The sequence below is a fragment of the Prunus avium genome, chromosome 7, assembly GCF_965620075.1.
Source record: "Prunus avium chromosome 7, drPruAviu1.hap1.1, whole genome shotgun sequence".
NCBI classification, from domain to species: Eukaryota; Viridiplantae; Streptophyta; class Magnoliopsida; order Rosales; family Rosaceae; genus Prunus; species Prunus avium.
In genome coordinates this window covers 19,337,310-19,357,022 of record NC_142290.1, presented here as the reverse complement: position 1 = coordinate 19,357,022, position 19,713 = coordinate 19,337,310, and the positions used below count along the sequence as shown (strand labels likewise).

General features: G+C 34.1%; 1 protein-coding gene and 1 pseudogene across 2 annotated transcripts; both read left to right on the top strand.

Annotated features, from left to right (window-relative positions):
- Nucleotides 1-498: 498 nt before the first annotated feature.
- LOC148293074 (uncharacterized) lies at nucleotides 499-2,761 on the top strand (annotated as a pseudogene).
- Nucleotides 2,762-9,352: 6,591 nt separating this feature from the next.
- On the top strand, nucleotides 9,353-18,523 carry LOC110752187 (stomatal closure-related actin-binding protein 3). Of its 2 annotated transcripts, none has more exons than XM_021952788.2 (13): nucleotides 9,353-9,605; nucleotides 10,451-10,753; nucleotides 10,915-11,043; nucleotides 11,423-11,515; nucleotides 12,234-12,374; nucleotides 13,512-13,580; nucleotides 14,306-14,389; nucleotides 14,753-14,933; nucleotides 15,630-15,746; nucleotides 15,944-16,002; nucleotides 17,035-17,169; nucleotides 17,863-18,012; nucleotides 18,270-18,523. In XM_021952788.2, the coding sequence occupies exons 2-13, from the start codon at nucleotides 10,469-10,471 to the stop codon at nucleotides 18,300-18,302; spliced, it is 1,476 nt and encodes a 491-aa protein (XP_021808480.1). In that variant the 5' UTR covers nucleotides 9,353-9,605; nucleotides 10,451-10,468; the 3' UTR covers nucleotides 18,303-18,523. The 2 variants fall into 2 exon arrangements, with proteins under 2 accessions (XP_021808480.1, XP_088100454.1); XM_088244328.1 differs by lacking the exon at nucleotides 9,353-9,605 and adding an exon at nucleotides 10,213-10,347.
- Nucleotides 18,524-19,713: the final 1,190 nt, after the last annotated feature.

Genomic DNA, 19,713 nt, shown 5'->3' with positions numbered 1-19,713 from the left:
TTGTTTATGTGGATGACATAGTTGTGACTGGAAATGACACAGGAGAACAACTGAAACTGCAGAAGTATTTGTTTCAGGAATTTGAGATGAAGGATTTAGGTGATCTGAAGTACTTTCTCGGAATTGAAGTAGCAAGGTCCGCAAATGGTATATTTATGTCACAAAGGAAGTATGTATTGGATCTGCTCGCTGAAACAGGATTGCTTGGATGTAAGCCTGCTGACACGCCCATCGAGATGAATCACAAGTTGTGTGAAGACATGGATCAAGAACCAACCAATAAGGAACAGTACCAACGCCTTATTGGAAGGTTAATATATTTAGCCCACACAAGACCGGATATTGCATATGCTGTGAGTGTGGTTAGTCAGTTCATGCATTCACCCAATGTGTCTCATAGGAATGCAGTTGATCGAATCTTAAGGTACTTAAAGTTAGCTCATGGAAAAGGATTACTGTTCTCAAAAAATAGAGATCTTGAAGTTGTGGGATATACATATGCTGATTGGGCTGGCTCCATTACTGATAGACGCTCTACTTCAGGCTACTTTACCTTCGTGGGAGGTAATCTAGTCACTTGGCGGAGTAAAAAACAAAATGTGGTTTCTCGGTCGAGTGTAGAAGCAGAGTATCGAGGAATGGCCCATGGAGTTTGTGAATTGCTATGGATTAGAAAACTATTGACAGAATTGGGTTTCAAGCCAAGAAAGCCAATGGAGTTACATTGTGATAACAAGTCAACCATTGACATTGCACATAATCCAGTTCAGCATGACCGCACCAAACATGTTGAAGTGGATAGACATTTTATCAAAGAGAAAATTGAGAAAAAGATCATCCGCCTACCATTCATAAAATCAGAAGATCAACTGGCCGATGTTTTAACAAAAGCTGTTTGTAGCAGAGTATTTCATGACTCAGTTACCAAGTTGGGCATTGGTGACGTATATGCACCAACTTGAGGAGGAGTGTTGACGTGAGTCTCCTAATTAATCAAGGAGATTTATTTCCTTGATTAATTAAGGGATTTATTTTCCCATTCTATTTAGTTAACAAATCTTTGTATAATTAGGAGATACTTTCCTAATTACTTACTGTATATCTTTCCTTGTAAAGCACTTTGCAAACTCATATATATACCTCCTTATGGAGAAGAATAAAAAAAAACCTAAGACATTCAAACCCATATTCATATTTTAGCACCTTCCTTATATTATTGTATTTGGACAAGTTTCTGACGTGGTATTTTGCATTATGTAATAGCAGAAACAAAGTTCAAACTTTCAAACTTGGAAATAAAACTGAAGAGAGTTCTCAAGTCTCAACCACCAAAACCTGTGGATCATTGGAAAGAGAAACAGGGTATGTAGAATAATAGCTATAAATAAAGTCATCAACTATAAGATTGTACACAGAAACAAAACCCATGGCATATTTTAGCTCTCTAGCTTGCATTATCTTGTATAGTTAGCTGTTTTTATCGCCAAACATTGCTTTTGCTTCTGCTACTTCTTCTCTTGAAGCAAAGGCTCTTCTCAAATGGAAAGCGAGCTTCCAAAATCAAACCAAGAATAATCTGACCTCATGGAGTTACAATCCAAAAGCAAATGCAACCCCATGCAATATTTAGACTGGTATTTCATGCAACACTGCTGGAAGTGTCAACAGGATCAACCTCACCAATTCTTGGATTCAAGGTACACTATATGAATTTACATTCTTGTCCTTTCCTAATCTTGAATATGTTGACCTCAGCTTGAATCAACTCTTTGGTGCCATCCCACCTCAAATCATTTCCCTCTCCAAACTCATCTATCTTGACCTTTCTTATAATCAGTTTTCTGGGAAAATCCCACCAGAAATTGGTCTTCTAAATAATCTTCAACTCCTGCACCTAAATGAGAACCAATTAAATGGGATTGAAATTGGTCAGCTAAAGTTTCTTAATGAGCTTGCTCTGCAAACCAACAATCTACAAGGTCCAATTCCATCTTCTCTTGGTAACCTTTCCAATTTAGAAGTTCTATACATGCATGAAAACTATTTAACAGGTGCCATTCCTCCAAGTTTTGGAAATTTAAAACACCTGACCACGATATACTTGTACAACAATCAACTTTCTGGTTCTCTCCCTTCAGAAATAGGAAATTTGAAGTCTCTAGTGGAATTACGCATTGATAATAACAATCTATATGGTCCAATCCCGTCATCATTAGGTGATCTAACAAACCTTACCCTTCTCTATCTCTTTAAAAATAATCTTTCCGGAACAATTCCAAAAGAGATAGGGAACTTGAAATCTATTGTGGATCTAGAGTTGAGCCAAAATCAACTCAATGGTTCCATCCCCACTTCACTTGGTGACTTGAGCAACCTAGAAATTTTATTCCTACACGTTAACGAACTTTCTGGCTCCATCCCCCAAGAGATGGCGAATCTCATGAAGTTAACTGGGCTGCAATTGGACACTAACAACTTTTCTGGTTATTTGCCCCAAAATATTTTCCAAGGCGGATCACTAGAAAAATTTACAGCACACACCAACCATTTGATAGGTCCAATCCCCAAAAGCTTGAAAACTTGCAAGAGCTTAGTGAGAGTTCGTCTTGAAGGGAACCAACTGACGGGCATCTCTCCTCCCATTCCCCTTTGTCTCCCCATTCCCTCTCTCCTTCTATTCTCTCTGTGCTCTCTCCCATTTCGCTCTGTTCTAGAGAAGGGTTTCATCCTCACCGTTTCTTTCTTTTTGGTTTTTAAATAAAAATCGACTCTGTCTCTTGGGGAGAAAACTTGGGCGTGAACTTAGGATTCTGCAAATTTAGTGTCGTCTACATCCATAGAAGGCAAGATTGAAAAAGCTTCGGACAATCCAATTTGGCGTCTAGTCCCAAGACTAAGAAATCCCGTCAAATCTTATATTAGGTTGTTTGGTTGAGATTATATTATGTTTGGTTGTGGAAGAAATGTAGAATTAAATTTCATATTTTGGTGTGATTCTTGGATTCAATGACTGCCTGGAGAAAATGAAAAATGGGTGTTTGTTGATTTACATTGGATTGATGGGGAGGGTTGTAGAGATGGAGGTGGGGGGCGGGTTCTGGTGGTTTTTTTAAAAAAAAAATTATTTATTATTTTTTGGTTTTTTGATTATTGGGCATTTCAGTTTTTAAATTTTCTGATTTTTATAGTATTTTATAGGCTTATATAGATTGTAATTAAGTTATTAATATTTTAGTATAAACTGACGATTTTAACTCTCAACTTAACGGTAATATTGACTGTAGGATCAATTCGACGAATAGTAAAGAGTTGATGGACCATTTGAACGAATAATTTAATTGAGGGACCAAATATAAATCGAGTATAAATTTGAGGACCATTTGAGTAAATAACCCAATCAATATTTAAATTCTAGATACTCTCAATTTTTAGTTATTATTTATTCACATTATACACAAATATTGACTTTTTGAATACTAATCATAAAATTCATCTACTTTTCACTTTTTTTTACTTTGAAACACCAAACCAAAAGTCAGGTTTAACACTTCTTCTCAAGAAACATGTACTCTATGTGTGACTCTTAATTTATTTAATCTCTAACAAAGAAACTATGTTTAAGCTAGAAGAAAAGACACATACATTCAGGGAAAAAAATTGCGTTTTCTTTTTCAGGTGGAAACATGCTAGTTTAGAAATGCTTCTATAAAAGTACTTATACTTATAAGTGCTTCTAGTTAAAGCACTTTTATTAGAAGAGCGTCAATTTATTTATTTATTTTAAAAATTAAAATGCTTTTTGAAAAAGCACTTGAAAGTTCTTCTAGAGACACTTCTCTATAAAACACTTTTATGATCCATAAGCATTTTTAGATTTTTCAATCAAACACTGCCAAAAGCACATTTGGCTCCGGTCTTCTAAAAAACAAGTCTTCAAGTTGCAAAGGACTCAAGCCAAATTAGCTATTTTAGTTCAATTGATATCGATCAAAAAATTATAACTAAGCTTAATTTAGAGTCGATCATTGTAGTTGAAATATTTTTTTTTTTTTTTTTTTTTTGAGTTACATCAATAAGGAGGAGGGGGTACACACTCTATGAGATTCGAAGCTGAGTTATGAGGGGAGAGGGGAGAGGGGAGCACCTCGACCACTGAGGTAAACCCAAGGACACTAATTTTTGGTTTTTTTTTTAAAATGTAAACTTTAGCTAATCCGTGATATAATTTTTTGGGTAATTTTGGTGGTTGAATAGAGATCATGCCATGCCAACCCCTAGAAGACAATCAAACTTACTAAATTAAGTGAAATCAAAGCACCTAGACCAACCTACTACCAAGTATTAAATTAAATGCATGAAAACCAAAGTTTTGTCACAATTTAAATAGTTCCCTTTTGTGTGTGTATGTTCCTATCACATGACCTAACATAGTCCTCCTCCTAGCCCTACATTATTAATATTTGCATGCAGAAAATGACAAGGATGAATGATTTTCCACTAGGATTTCAGACACGTGTCGCCTGGAGAGGCAATCTGGTATTTACATATACTTTGGGACTTGGAACACATGCGGCTAAGATAACCTCTGGGTTTCTCAGAGTCCCTACCATGTGCCAACCCAAAAGAAGATCCTATGTCTTTGCCTTTGCCTTTGCCAATTGCTATTAGAAAAAGCACTTCAGTGAATGGCACTAGCGGAGAAAAGGCCAATATAGCCCAACTCAAGCCCTACAATAGTGCTTTTAGAGAGAAGATAAGATAAGGACTTCTGGGCGACCATGGAATTGAGCTGGCACTGGACAGTGTTTGGTGTCAGGAAGGTTTATTTCGGGTCGGGCTGTGGTCCATATGTAGATCAATATTCATAACACAATTCTAATAGTTAAACCACAAATATATACAACATAAGTGGTTTATCTCTCTCTCTCTCTCTCTTTGGGGTAAAAAGTAAATGAATTTACCAGATCGAGTCAAATAGGAAAACGGAGCCGAGTTGGGCCGGAAAAATCAGGTTGACAAAAAATCAGGTTGACCAAATCGAGTTGTGTTTTTTTAAATTTTTTTAATAAAATATTTAAGACCACTACTAAATTTATAAGCTCATAACTAATCTTTCCCCAAACCAAACTCCAAATCACCTCTCTTTTCTAGACTCAATCACCTCCCTTTACATGAAATTGAAATTTTAGTTGGGTTTTGTTAAAAAAGAATATAAAATTTTTTATAAAAAAAGATTATGGTCCAAAATCAAAAATCGAACTAGTTTATGAGCAAATTGGACCTCATTGGACCGGATACCGGACAGAATGAATAGTGACGATTCTAATTCCAATTTGAGGTCAGAACTAGACCAAACTGAACTTTACCCAGCCCATACATATAGTTCTATATGTATGTGTTCCTCATATGTCTAAATTGCAAAATATTGGGGATTTAGATGTTTATAAGTGCATATGACTATGTATTAACGTCACACTGTGACATATATTAATATGTTCTAGGACACGTGGCAACACACAAATTTAAGGATGTACCTAATATGAAATACCAAAGTATCTATTCTAACATATCAAAGATCTTGTAACTTAAGTGGTCAAGAGCATTTATCTTGCATCCTAGGTCCTAGATTCGATTCCACATTTCCCCAGTAGTTGTATAAAAAAAAACATCAAAGTTTTTAAAATAAAATGAATTTAAAATTTATCGTTTAATCTCAAAATTTTCGTCCGTCTCTTTACAACCAAGTTCGAACCCCCTATTGTTAAAAAAACACATAGAAAACAGAATATATGCAACCTAAAATATTATAGTTGCAATCATGCTATATCGCCCAACTTGTATAAACGGAGCCCTAGCTAGGCCCCCAGTGTTACGCAGCTCCCCTAGATTCCTGGGCCACCTCTTATTAGCGATAATTATGGTGCCAATTGCCGAAAGCCCTACTCTCAATTAAATTACAAGTCACTACTAGCTAGTGTTAAGTTTACTAATCATTATTCATTAGAGGCAAGGCAACAATGAGTTGGATATCCCCACATCACCTACAAATGCTTCCCCACCACAACCACTATAATAAATATATAAATTAACATTTAAACAATCTCAAAGAACAAAACCAAAGCATCTTTGTCACCTTGGCCGTTATAGATATAATATTTTGTATACAAACCATCACTAATAATTTAACTAGGATATAACTTATCCTCCACGCCTTAGGCACCAACACGAAATTAATAATTACATGGATGCTTGAGTTTTATACTTCTAGTTTTGCAAATAATATGGCATATATCATATGGTTTGCTAACGTATATGATATATGTGGGAGAAATATTATCTTGTAAAGCAAAATAAGATATTCTTTGTGTTGTCATATTAAGAATCCGAGCTAGGCAGTGGATTACAGCTCAGTTGGTTGACCTCTTTCATCTCCACTCATATATACAGAGTTTTGAAACCCCATGCACCCAATAAATATTTGTGTAAACTCTCTCCACCAATCACTTGTACTAGAAAAAAGAATCCGAGATATGAATTGGTTTTATTTTTATCAAATTGGATGGTTCAAATTCAGACTTGGGTAATAGCATTTGTATAGCAAGAGAACATTATTCTAACATTACTCTAACACAAGCATTCTCATATCATCTCATTCTATATGTATGCATTTAGTTTATATACAAAATATCTTTGATAGTTTGGTTAGAAAAATGAGAAATGTTATTTGCATTCTCAGATTGTCATCACACATTCATTGTGTAAGTGTTTTAAAATAATAAAATATTGAGTTTGGATTGCAAAATGATGACAAACTAGGAGTGTTAATAAAGCTTCCTAAAACATATAGATATACTGTTAGAGTTTGTATAGGAAAATACACTTTCACTTAGTCTCACATTGGAAGGGAGTGGTTTCCTTTCTTGGTTTATAAGCACTGACACTTTCTTGCAACATTGTAATAATTATAAGGGTGGTTTAAAAGGACGGAAGAAAATGTGAATTAACAAGTGCATGTAGGATTAGATTTCTTGCAACATTGTAATAATTATAAGGGTGGTTGTTGTTAAGGTAGACTATGAGAAGCTCCCCCTCCATTTTTACCTCTTTTATTTGTATATTATATATCATATATACTATTATAATATATTTGATTAGTTTTAGGATATTTACCCTAAAATAAATTAATATATTAGGTTCTTTTTATCTACAAACAAACCATAAAATTTCTTGATCTCCCTTCTACTCATCTCCCTTAAATCTTCTACGTTAGTTTATGATATCTTCTACGTTAGTTTATAAACTCCTAAAGTTTTAAACTTTTTTTCTCTTCCTATTTTGTTTAAAGCTTTGTGAATTTTTTTTTTCCTATTTTTTTTTCATGTATGAGTTGGGCACCTTAATATTGCGCTTTATGAACTCTTTTTTTATTTTCATTTCTTTTCTCTGTTGGAATATAAATGATTAATTTTTAAGTCTTTAATAGTATAGATGATGAAATTAGTATTTAACCAATTTAAAATATGAAATTCATGATAATTAATTTATGAACTGAAGACAAGTTTTATGAAGGGCCCCCTCTAATGTGAAATCCTGGCTCCGCCACTGACTATGAGATTTTGAGGGCCTATGTAAAAACCTTTAAAAATCTAATTTATTTTCATTTGTGTCATTCTTTCAATAATCAAATGACATATTATTGGTATTTTAGATGTTATGTTGATGTCTTTGATTGTAATGTTAAAATTTATTATCTTTGATTAAAAAAATAAAATTATTGCACATATATTTTTAACATTTGAATAAATGAGTTTATGTTGAGGGATCCCTCAAATGAGCTTATTTGAGGGACACTCTTATGGGGTCCACTCCGCATTTTATTTCACTAATCCAATATTTTGTAGATATTCATTCAAAGATCATCTTTACAAAAAATCACTTGAATCCGATATCATTTGACCACTCGATTAAATTATTGAAATTTAAGTACTTTCTTTAAGCACCATGTTCATTGATTTTGTTGGTCTAAATTAGATGCCTTAATGAATTTCAATGTGATGTCAATTATCTAGACAAATGTTGTACTCTTTTCCTTTTACTAAGATTTTATCCCACTCAGTTTTCTTAATAGAGATTTTAGAGGTAACTATCATTGATATGCAGACATCCTTTCAATAATTATGTGATTGTCTACTTGAGGAAAAAAACTTTCATACAACAAGGATAGCACTATTTTGCTATATTCGGGGATAGCAAAAAGTGCTATTCTCGTTACATGATAGTTAATATTTTATGACTTAAGTTCCTTAACGATGCAAAACATAAAAAATTGGAAGCATCCTCCGAGTAACCCTAATCTTAAATAAAGATGAGATGAAAAAGAAAATAACACACCGAATTCTCTCTATTTTATAGCGTCCAATGTTATCTATGTTGTTATAATTATACATCAATTTTTTTAAAATTAGGAATATTTTTAACTTTCATCATAACATGAAAGACATCAATCCGTCAAAAGGGAACTTATTAGTCATGAGAACGACAGCTTGACTAACACTCTCTTTCTCAACATGTCCCAAATCTCCATGCAAGAGCCCACTGCCATGTGCATGCCATTTGTGATTTTCATATATATATGGTTTTTCTTTTACGGTGATGTTATAATGTTATTATTGTGTGAATGTCATTATAATAAAGTAGAAAAACAAAATAGAATAACAGAAACTACACAACAGCACGATAATAATATCTGAACGTCCGTATAAAAAAAATCTATATATATTTATATACATTCCTAAAGATTTTTTTCTTTTACTTGTTATTCGGTTTGGTCTAAATATTATCTGAAATGTTAGGCTACCCAAATTTTTTTGGTCCAACAAGAAACTTTACCAGACGCATACACGCTCCCTTTTTCCGTTAGAAACCGACAGACATGCTCACTTCCATGCGATGGCATTCTCGTAAATAATTCACAGAACAAAGGTTTCTCTGCTGAGGCCACCCCCGTCAACTAACCAGTAAGTAACCACGCCCCGCCAAACACTTCCCTAGCGAGAAACTGTCTCCCCACGCGCACGTCTGCACATGCTACATTCAGACGTCGTGAGATTATGTATGGCAGTGTGTGAGAAACACACCTTCTGCTCCCCTTCCTAACTCGACAAAAGCAGAAAAACCAATGTGGCCAACCAGTACCTGGGGGGCTGGGACCCAACTCAGTGGGTGGGGCCAGCGCGTGACTGAAAGCAGGTCGGGATTTTCACTTTTTACTGTTTCACAAGCACTCTTTTCCACAGAGTTACAATGATGAGGTAAAAGAAAAATAAATACATTCAAGGGACAGAGGAGTCAGTAGCAGAAGGCTTTTCTTTTGCCTTTTCAAAAAGCAAAGCAAAGCCAGCAAACCCACTCCTTAGATTCTTCTTCTTCGTCTACTTGCTGTTCTTCTTGTTTCGCTCTTGTTTTACTTTCTTTTTTCTATCTCTCTTTGTGTCTCCCTCGCACACATATTTCATAACACACAGGAAGAAGAAGAAGAATCTCTTAACGCCCCACCAGCATTTAGCATATTTCTCTCTTCTGGTTGGACTTTTGTGTTATGATCTGTAAGTATAATTACTCATTTTGGGCTGCATTTATATCTTCTTATTTTCTTTTGTTTATCTGGGTTTCCCCCATTTGTTTCATACCATAAAGTTTAAAGCTTTAGGTGGTATCATGGTGGCTTTTATCTTAAGCTGTGTTAGAGTTGCATGAGTTTGGTTTTGCCTGTAATTTGGAGTTCTGGGGTGGCTCTTATTTTTGTATATGTGAGCTTTATATTACAAATTAGCATAATTTTTGTGCTTGCTTAGTTTTTTCATAAAATTTTTGTTGTTTGATGAAGAATCTGTTTTGTGGAGAAACTTTGTAATGTGGGTTGGAACTTTTGGAGTGTAATTTGGAATTTGGTAGTTGGTGGTTTAATTTAGAAGTAAGAACAAATTATTGAGGGCTGTTATTTCAGATACTAATTGTACTAATTTAATGATTTTATTTTTCTATTTATCTTTTATTTTTTGATTTTTCTCTTAATTAATTCATTAATTTTTTATTTACTTCAAGTTAGTGTGTAAGTAAGAGTATTCGCATCTGAGATTGATGCACTTTTAAAATGAATGAATTTCATGTTTTCATTTTTGTTTTTATCTTTCTCAGCTTGGAATGATTTTCATGTTTGACTCAGAGTTTTCCTTCTAAAATAGAAGGAAAAAAAATATTATAAATTTACATTTTTGTATTCAGCTGCCGTTACATAGATTCTGGGAATATATGGGATGTCGAGCATATTTGCATCTTCTACTTTTGGTGATTAACTTCTATGAAGGTTCTTATTTAGAAGATTTGATATTTGTTAGTTTTTTATAGAGGTCTCATGCTTTGTTTGGTTTTTTTCTGTTTGCTTCAACAGAGACTACAATCGGAACCAATGACGAAGATAAGTCCTGAATTTGAGGATCAGATCCCAACTGAGGGAGTTCTGTCAGTGTCAGCTGATGTGAGCTTCATCTCTAATGGTTTTCCCAAGTATAAATTAGGACCTAATAATCAGATACTGGAAGAGCCGAAGGAGAATAATGATGGTCCGACCTTAAAAGAGGTAGTTGAACGGGAAACCACCCATTTGTCAGAACAGCATAAACGTCTCTCAGTTCGTGACCTTGCCAGTAAATTTGACAAGAACTTGGCTTCTGCTGCTAAATTGTCTGAAGAGGTTTCCAACTTTTTTCATTTATTTTTGTACTCAATTTGACCTTCAACATGGCCCTGTCCAACAACCTTTTAGTTATCTTATTACCACTTTTTTCTGGGAAGAGCATAAAATTTTATGAGAGTATATGACAAATGAATGTTACTTTTCCGGTTTTGATTCAGGCAAAGCTTAGAGAAGTGGCTTCTTTGGAAGGACATGTTCTTTTGAAGAAGCTTAGAGATGCATTGGAACATTTGAGAGGGCGCTTAGCGGGGCGAAATAAAGAGGATGTTGAGAAAGCTATATCTATGGTTAGTTTTCCATGATTATCTTCTACTTGGTTTGAACTTTCATTTGAATTGCCTACCTCAAACAAGTAATCTGCCCCTAGTGGGTGGTGGATATGTATAATGTATCATCACTTCTAGGAAAATATTTTATTTATTGAACGAAGAATAGTCTGTTTATATCTATCAATAATTCATGATTGAGCATGCATGGTAAAGTTATTTGGCTTTGGAAATGGAGCGACTACCTTTCAGGGCTTTTTGCACAAATTTGTTAATGCCTGACACTGTATGCAATTATTGGTGGTTCCTTTCCCTTTGTTATTCTGTTTCTTTTTCATTATATTATTAAGTTGTAGGAATCAGTTTGTGTATGCAAATCCAATTGGATCCTTTCATGCAGGTGGAAGCTTTAGCAGTTAAGTTGACTCAAAAGGAAGGAGAACTGATTCAGGAGAAGTTTGAAGTGAAAAAGCTGGCCAGCTTTCTCAAACAGGTTCTTATTCCTTTTTATATTTCCTTGTAGATTTTCAAGGAAAAGCTTTATATAAATCTTCTTTTACATCTTAGAATTTGACAATCAGGCATTCAGATGCAACTTTGTTTTTTTTTTTTTTGAAGAACTCGGGTGCAAATTGAATGAAGATCCCCCATCTAAGCTGAATTTTAGAACTACCAATGTGCATCTGGTTAAGATAAACCATTGATTCTTTTCTAAAGGACCAACCATAATTTCTATTTGCTTAATTCAATATGAATTCAAAAGAATACAAAAAAACCTATGCATGTTGAGTTAGGTAGGATATGGCAGTTGATATCCGCTTGATATCAACAACAATTCATAGATCCACAAGAATCATGACTTTGCTGTCAATTAAAGCCCCTCTTATACAGAACCACAGCGGCTAAACTTTGATTGTCATTTTCGCACAGGGGCCCATAAACCTCAGGACTTGCCCTGCACGAATGCACACACAGACACACATAGGGTACTCCTTTTCATGGATTTTATTTTATGGCGTCCACAAAATGATTTCCAGTAAGCATTTTTTTCTGAAAGGAAAAGAACAAGATAATCAGATTCACTAACCATTCACCTTCAGCAAGTCACTGTAATTTATGGTCAGGGAGAAGTTTCTTGCCATGCACCTTTTAATTTGTCATCGTTCATGCACAAAATTGTTTCTTATTTTCTTTGCATTTTATATGTGCAGGCATCTGAAGATGCTAAAAAGTTGGTTAACCAAGAGAAATCTTTTGCTTGTGCTGAAATTGAAAGTGCGAGGGCAGTAGTACAGAGAATTGGAGAGGCTCTTGATGAGCAAGACACAACATCCGAAGCTTCTAAAAAACAGGTTTCTATGAGCTCCTTCTCATGCTCGTTTATGATAATCCAATTACGTTTTAAATGTTGGCCAAGGTTTGCACGGATAGAAGGCTTAATAGGAACATAAGGAGATTGTGAACTTGGATTAGTCCCTTTCTTTGTTTGAGAGGACTGTAATGACAATATTCTTCATTTTGGAGCTCAGGATTCTTTTATTCTCTTATACTGAACTACCAATCTTTTGTAGCCATGTAGCATGCGTTGTGGGATTAGCATCTCAAAATATATAGTTACCTGGGTGCACTTGTATGAGTAACACACACACACACACATACAAGTAAAGAGTCAATATATTTATTGACCGCACATCCCAACGTACCCATGCTATGTGGGACTTTGTTAACACTCACCCTCAACATTAGGGTTGGAGACTTGGTTGGCCCCTTCCATGCAGGGTAGGAGAACAAACCCAACCCATCCTTGAGGTACACCTGCTTTCAGGAGTGAGGGGGCCAAAAAATAAAATGAAGAAGATGAAAATAAATAAATAAATAAATATATCACATTAAGAATAAAGTATATTCTAGAACAATTAAAAAATCAATTTGTAATATTTCAACTGGAAAATCGGATTAAAACTTGTATTAGAATATATTCAATTCAGTAGCTTTTTCATGTTTTTGTGGTCAAATATTTTAACCTATTAATTGGCTAGTTACTGGTTTTTAGGAAAACCTTTTGGGGTACTATAATCAGTAACACTTGTCCACTGAATTATCCATCTATAGCCTAGCTAAAGTCACTGTGAATGTACAATTTTAAAACCAAAATTTTTGATCTTTCAGAAGAATGAATGATAAAAGTGTTTGGTCTTTGAAAGGGAAGAGTTTATTTTTTCTCTGATATTTATGGCAGGATATAAGTATAGTCTTCATCTCTTGCCAGTGAGTCAGCAAATTTGTCTTCAACTTTTGCACCCTTTATATAGTTCCCCATGTGATGCATCCTTTCAGTATTCTATTGCTGATATTATCAGTAGATTTCTCATAGTGAATGGAATATGGAGAATTGCATTCAAGATCAGTAATAATTAAATTCTTTACCATTTAAATTATGCATGGAAGGACAAGGAACTTATGATTTTTCTGTTGTTCTCTAATGTTAGGATGTGGAGGAGCTAGTTGAGGTGGTTCAGGAAGCTAGGAGAATTAAATTGATGCATCAGCCAAGCAAGGTTTTGTGTTATATTCTCAACTTTGTTTTTTTATTAATAGGTTACGCTTTCAGTTTATATATCAATTCATTTTGGCTCGCTACATGACTTTGTAAAGCAAGAACAATTTTTAAAATCAAGCAAGGAAAACAAAACAGAATATATTAACCAGAATGAAACCTGCAATCATTTTAAGTTGAAAACTTTCATACGGAATCTTTTCTCTTAAAATATCATGGAAAGTTTTACAATTTAGTAAAGAAAGACAACTTAGAGAAGCTTAAAGGATGGAACTTGGAGCCTACCTTTCATTTGTCAGATGTAGTACGGGAGTCTGGAAAATTATGCCATGTTTGATGTCTAAGATGTTTCTCTCTGTTAAGACACATCTTGTTTATTTTTAGTTTTCTTTATGTTTGGAGTATTTGGTATGATAAACTCATCCAACGAAAATTTCTTCAAGGTTTCTGCTCGAAATACTATTCATCATTAAATCATGCTACAACTTTCCTATATTAGCATTTGGCACATTTGATTATTTAATTTCAATTGTTTTTCTAATGTTGTATTCCATTATTGGACTTTTAATTCATTCCGTAACTCATACTTGGATGAGTTTACTCTTTTAACTCTCTTTTTTATTGCTTAATTAAAATAGGTGATATTATTCTTGTCATACCAGCAGGCCTCTTGGGGTACACTTCTTGGATTAATATTTAATCTTGACTCATAGAATTAACTTTCAGGTAATGGACATGGAACATGAGCTTCGTGCATTACGAACTCAGATACGAGAGAAATGCATATTTTCAGTGAAGCTTCAGAAAGAGGTCTGTGAAGTGTATTCAAAGTTACTTATCTTTTCTTGAAGTTAAATTGAAATGAATTTTAGTTCTGTTAATGTACTGTACTCAGATAAATGCTCTCTTGTTGGCATGGCATGTTTATTTACTTCTTGTTTTCAGATAAATTCCTAAAAAATCTGATTTAATGAAACTTGAATGATCATAGACTTTTTAATTCTCTGGTCTTTTTTTTTCCCTCTATTTATTTTCTTTATGTGTGCTTTTTTGTGGCTATGCCTGATATAAGATTTCATTTTCATTTAGTCAATCTTTCTATTGTTTATGCAATTTCCAAATAATTTAGAATGTATAATTCCTTGCCCTACCTTGTTTCCTTATTATTACCAGCTGGCAATGAGCAAGTGGGCAGAGGAAAACAAATCCTGTTTATATCTTATAGATGGTTCAGAAACTCTAGGTGCATATCTACGAATCCAACCTCGCTCAGAAAATGCCCCGCAACTTTCAAAATGTGCAATTCAATGGTATCGTGTTTCATCGGATGGCAGCAGGAACGAAGCTATCTCAGGTATTCATTCAGTCAATGTTATCAAAGAGTAGCTCCTCACTGTGTTCAAGCTGGAGGATCTTGTTTGATGCAGTCAAATGATATACCTGTTTTGTTTTTGTACATGGTTTGCCTATGTCCATTTAGCTTAAACCTTTGGGCTACAATGGTAATCAAACATGGTATTTGTCTATCAGAGCTTTGGTTATGAGAGGTCCTGGGTTTGAAATCTCTCATCCCCATTAGCCAGTTATCTGTCATCGGTTACGGATAAGGTTGCACATATATGTTTCTCTGTTTATCTCCAGATGAGGCTGCACATGCAGAATGTTTTGATAAAATATTGTAACTTCCTTCACAGATGTTTTCGTATTGTAACTCCCTTCCCAGATTTAAACTATTATAAGCTATAGGAACTTCATTCCCAGATGTTATATCTTGTAACATACTATAAAAAAAATTCTTGAACAGTTCTGCCCACGGTTAACAGGTTTATATGAATTTAGGTGTTCACAAACTACATCCAGTAACAAAAACATAAATCCTTTTCTAGTTCAATGCTGACTCCTAGGATTTGATCAAGTTTTTTTTATACATGAATCCTATTTTATCATTTATTGACTACATTGGCTTCCAGATAATCAATTAGTCCCCCAAATCATTCATGGTTTTTTATGTTACATCTGTCTAATAATGCTCAATTTTCCACCTCATCAGGTGCCAACAAATCAATTTATGCTCCAGAACCCTTTGATGTTGGCCGAATCCTACAAGCAGACATTATTTCCAATGACCAAAGAGTCACAGTGACGACCGCTTGTCCAATTGATCCTGGTTGGTATTTCTCTAAAATGCTCAATATGAATTTTTTCCTAAAATATTACTTTTAGAAGTGTAACTTATTTTTTCCTCACGTAATCCAAAGTAAATTTCCAGATTTAAGCTCCTCCTTAGAGTATATTATCCTTTGTACATATTAAATTGGTCTTAGAGGAAAGCAAACAAAATTTTGATTAAGTTACTTTTAACAGCTGCAGGACTTGGAAGCTATGTAGATACACTTTTGAGAAAATCTAACACTGAATTTAATGTAAGATCTTACTTATCTCTTGTTACTTCCATATTTATCTGCTTGATGATTCGTGTTGTGTTGCAATAAATTGCTTCATGCTCATCTACGTCAAAGTAAACAAAAATGTCTTAATTATGTACTCATATGCCTAAAAATTCTTATGAACTGAATTGTGCCAGGGTAAGGTAAAGTTCTGATCTCTACGTGGTGTATCTAATGTGTCCATTGATGTAGACACATGGTTTAATCTACATGGATACTGACCTTTCATGGTCTTTAGAATTCTAGCCATCAATTCATGAGATTCCCTCAGTTAGCTTCTCAGGTAATATTACCCCTTAGCACCAGGGCTGGAAACACACGGGTTATCCTCTCAGCAAAGTGTAGGAGACTGAAACCCGACGCATCCCTTCAGTAAACTGACTTCTATACCACGATAAAGTCATAGGTAGAAGTAGAACTCTCCCTTGAAAACTGGATTACAAGGAAGGTTGCCTGTGCTTTTATACACATTGTATCCCAAAGGTACCCAAGCGATGTGGTACTATGCTAATAAGCAGAACTTATTAGGCCGCACGAGGACAAGAGATGTATCCTTGGTATCCAGCATGACAAAAGGCTTTCACAACTTTGAGCTTGAATCTGCAAGGAAGTTTGAATTGACTTATTGGATGTGTTTTGGTCATTTAGAATATTACATTATGTTCCTAATCCAAACTGCCAATCTTTGCTATCACACAACGCGCTAAAATTATCACAGACTTGTTGCTGGTGCAAATTTAGTGGGATCTTTCCCTCATTTTGGAGATTCATCACGTTATGACTATAATACTACAGTCCGTATGTCTTTTCAAGAAAAACAAGATAATGCCATAATCAGGCTGCATAGACTTTTGAATCTTTGGCTTGCGTATGGCTCATCATGATTTCTTATCATGTGTTGATTTGAAAAGAACGAAAGAAAAGATACATACAGTATTTTCACTGAATGCTTGTCTGCAGAAATAGACAATTTTGCTCTCAGCTAGTTCTGTTTTGGATGTTTTGTAGGTGGTTATTTCGAAAGTGAATGGACAAGATCATCCATCACATTCTGTTCATGCATTTCATGTTGGCAAGATGAGGATGAAGCTTAGTAGAGGATGGATTACAAAGTCTAGGGAAATATATTCCTCTTCAATGCAGGTAAGGTCATTCTCACTTGAATCTATGTTCTAATTAAACATAAATTGATGAAGGAAAACTCATTCGCACATCTCAGTAACAAATCCATCTTCATATACTTGAAAAATGCAACTTCTTTTCATTTAACATGAAGAAAAAAAGTAGAATAAGCCCTAGTTAAAGATGAAAGCATCCTCTTATTTCAAGTCATGGACCTAGGATTGGTGAGAGTAATATATACTTCACTGTCGGTGTTGGAATAAACTTTTGTTCTATTGGTGATTTGTCTTATTTTATTTCCCAAAATAGGCTTTTGTTTCGAGGCTGTAATTATTCCCTAAGGGATTCCTTTCTTGATTTTTTCCCATTCTAGTATCAATTTTTGGGTTGGAATTCTAGTATCCTTACTTGTATAATGCCCTCCTGATAATGAAGAACACATGTGAATATATCCGCAGAATGCTTCCTCATAATGCATCATTCGGGGTTGCATGTACAAACCAAAATTTTGATTGCCTTATGCTTTCATGTCCCTCTGACCAATAGAGCATTTACCTACCTTCCAAAATTATAAGAAATTTTCTTTCCTTTAGACCTAAGTACCTCCCCAATTCTTTTGAAACACATTGCTATTATTTCTTCTTGCATGCTTTAATTGCTCGTACGTCCCAGACAAGCCACTTTAACACTTTAATAATCTTTCTGTGTGTATAGCTATGCGGTGTTAGAGGCGATATTACTAATGCGGCAAAGGCAATGTTTTGGCAAGCAAGGAAGGGTCTCTCATTTGTATTGACATTTGAAACAGAGAGAGAAAGAAATGCAGCCATTATACTTGCCAGGAAATATGCTCTTGATTGCAATGTATGTTGCTTCTTAGTTTTTTTGCATTCCGTCATACTGTGGCTTCAAATATATATATTCTTTTTAATTTGGTATGAACCGGGAAATATATCCGTAGGAAGTTGAATTAGTGTTACCTTTCTGATGAAGTTTTGCAATTTCAATAATATTTTCTGGCTTACTGTTTTCTTTTTTTGTTTATTTTATATTTCTCTAGTTTTTATTTATTTATTTTCTACTTAATATGATGTTTGGAGTGGAAATTATTTAAATGGCAGGTGATGCTTGCGGGACCAGATGACAGAGTATAGAAGGAGTGCTGACTGAGTTTTTGCAAATGTGAGTACAATCAGGTCTTGTAGTGTGAGTATTATGTATGTGTGTGTATTTGTGATGATAGAGGAAAATGTGTGTTATAGTAATTGGGGTTCTTCTACTAATTTGGTTGCATCATTTTAGGCAGTGTTTTTGTTTGCCTAATCATTTGTTGTAACAAGTTTTCAGTTCATAATTAATTCGTTCTTTTGTGGCTGATTTGCTTGCCAAAGCATTTCTTTGCACTGATTTTGGTAGTACTCTTGAACCTGTGGATGTGATGGATACCCATAACCATGATTACATTTCGAAAATCTGCTTAATTTGAAGACATGATAAATTCATGGAATTTTAGTTTTGTTCAATTTTGTTCTTTTTCTTTTTTCTTTTATTTTTTTAATAGGTAATATGGAAATAAATAAATATACATGTCGTAACATGATTGAATTGGTAACACCACGTGACGCATTCACCTTAGACTTTCTCATAGATATATTGTATTTTAACATGGTAATTTTTCGGTGTGACAGTCATATCACCACATAGCATGAGTGCTCCAACAATTGCTCCGTATATTCTCTCATAAAAATGAAATTGCTATTGTAACCTTGAACTATTCTAACCTTGTTTTATGCGGGGTATATTCTCTCATAAAAATGAAAATCCAGTGACGTATGATTTTTATTCCAAGGGGTAAACGAGTAGAAGTTTCCAAATTTTTTTAGATGAAAAATTAAATGTACTACTTTCATTTATAATTCATGATAAATAAAAAAATCTAACATTATACACTACAATTGTTCACTTACTAAGTACATAAAAATAATTCACTCTTTTACACAAAGTTATTCCTCTTTTGAATTAATTGATCTTACATTAAATAAATTCCATTATTCACCATATTCAAATTACAAAGGTTTTTGTGAAGAATTTCACCTCTCATCTTTAATATATATAAGGGCGGAACAATGAATTTTTTAATGGGTGGACTAGCTAAAGTTATTAGATTAACTAATAATTTTGTTTTTTGTACTTACAATTTATATAGTCTTTCTAGAAATAAAGGTATATCATATAAACCATAATAATTAATTGCTACATTGACTAATTTTTAATAAGCTTTAATATAAAACAAACAAATATTAAATGCAATAAAAACACACATATTATCAAAATTAAAATATATCCAACAACATAATTGAAAGACCCATTCAAGTTAGGCCCTATGATCCTTGAGTATGATCCTTGAGAGAATTAAAAAAAAATTTGTTATTGCATCCAAATTGATATTCTCAACAGGTTCTTTTTCATTGTAGACAATCATAGAATATGTTAAAAACTTAGTCTCCATCTAAACTGCAATGTGCCCACTCCTAGGCTAGCTAATTTGTAAAAGGTAATATGATG

Excerpts from the sequence above, each read along its gene's own strand:
- LOC110752187 (XM_088244328.1), top strand. The coding sequence starts at position 10,312 with ATGGGATGTCGAGCATATTTGCATCTTCTACTTTTG. Across the intron at positions 11,044-11,422 it reads TTGAGAAAGCTATATCTATG|GTGGAAGCTTTAGCAGTTAA; the intron begins GTTAGTTTTCCA and ends CCTTTCATGCAG. Across the intron at positions 12,375-13,511 it reads CCGAAGCTTCTAAAAAACAG|GATGTGGAGGAGCTAGTTGA; the intron begins GTTTCTATGAGC and ends CTCTAATGTTAG.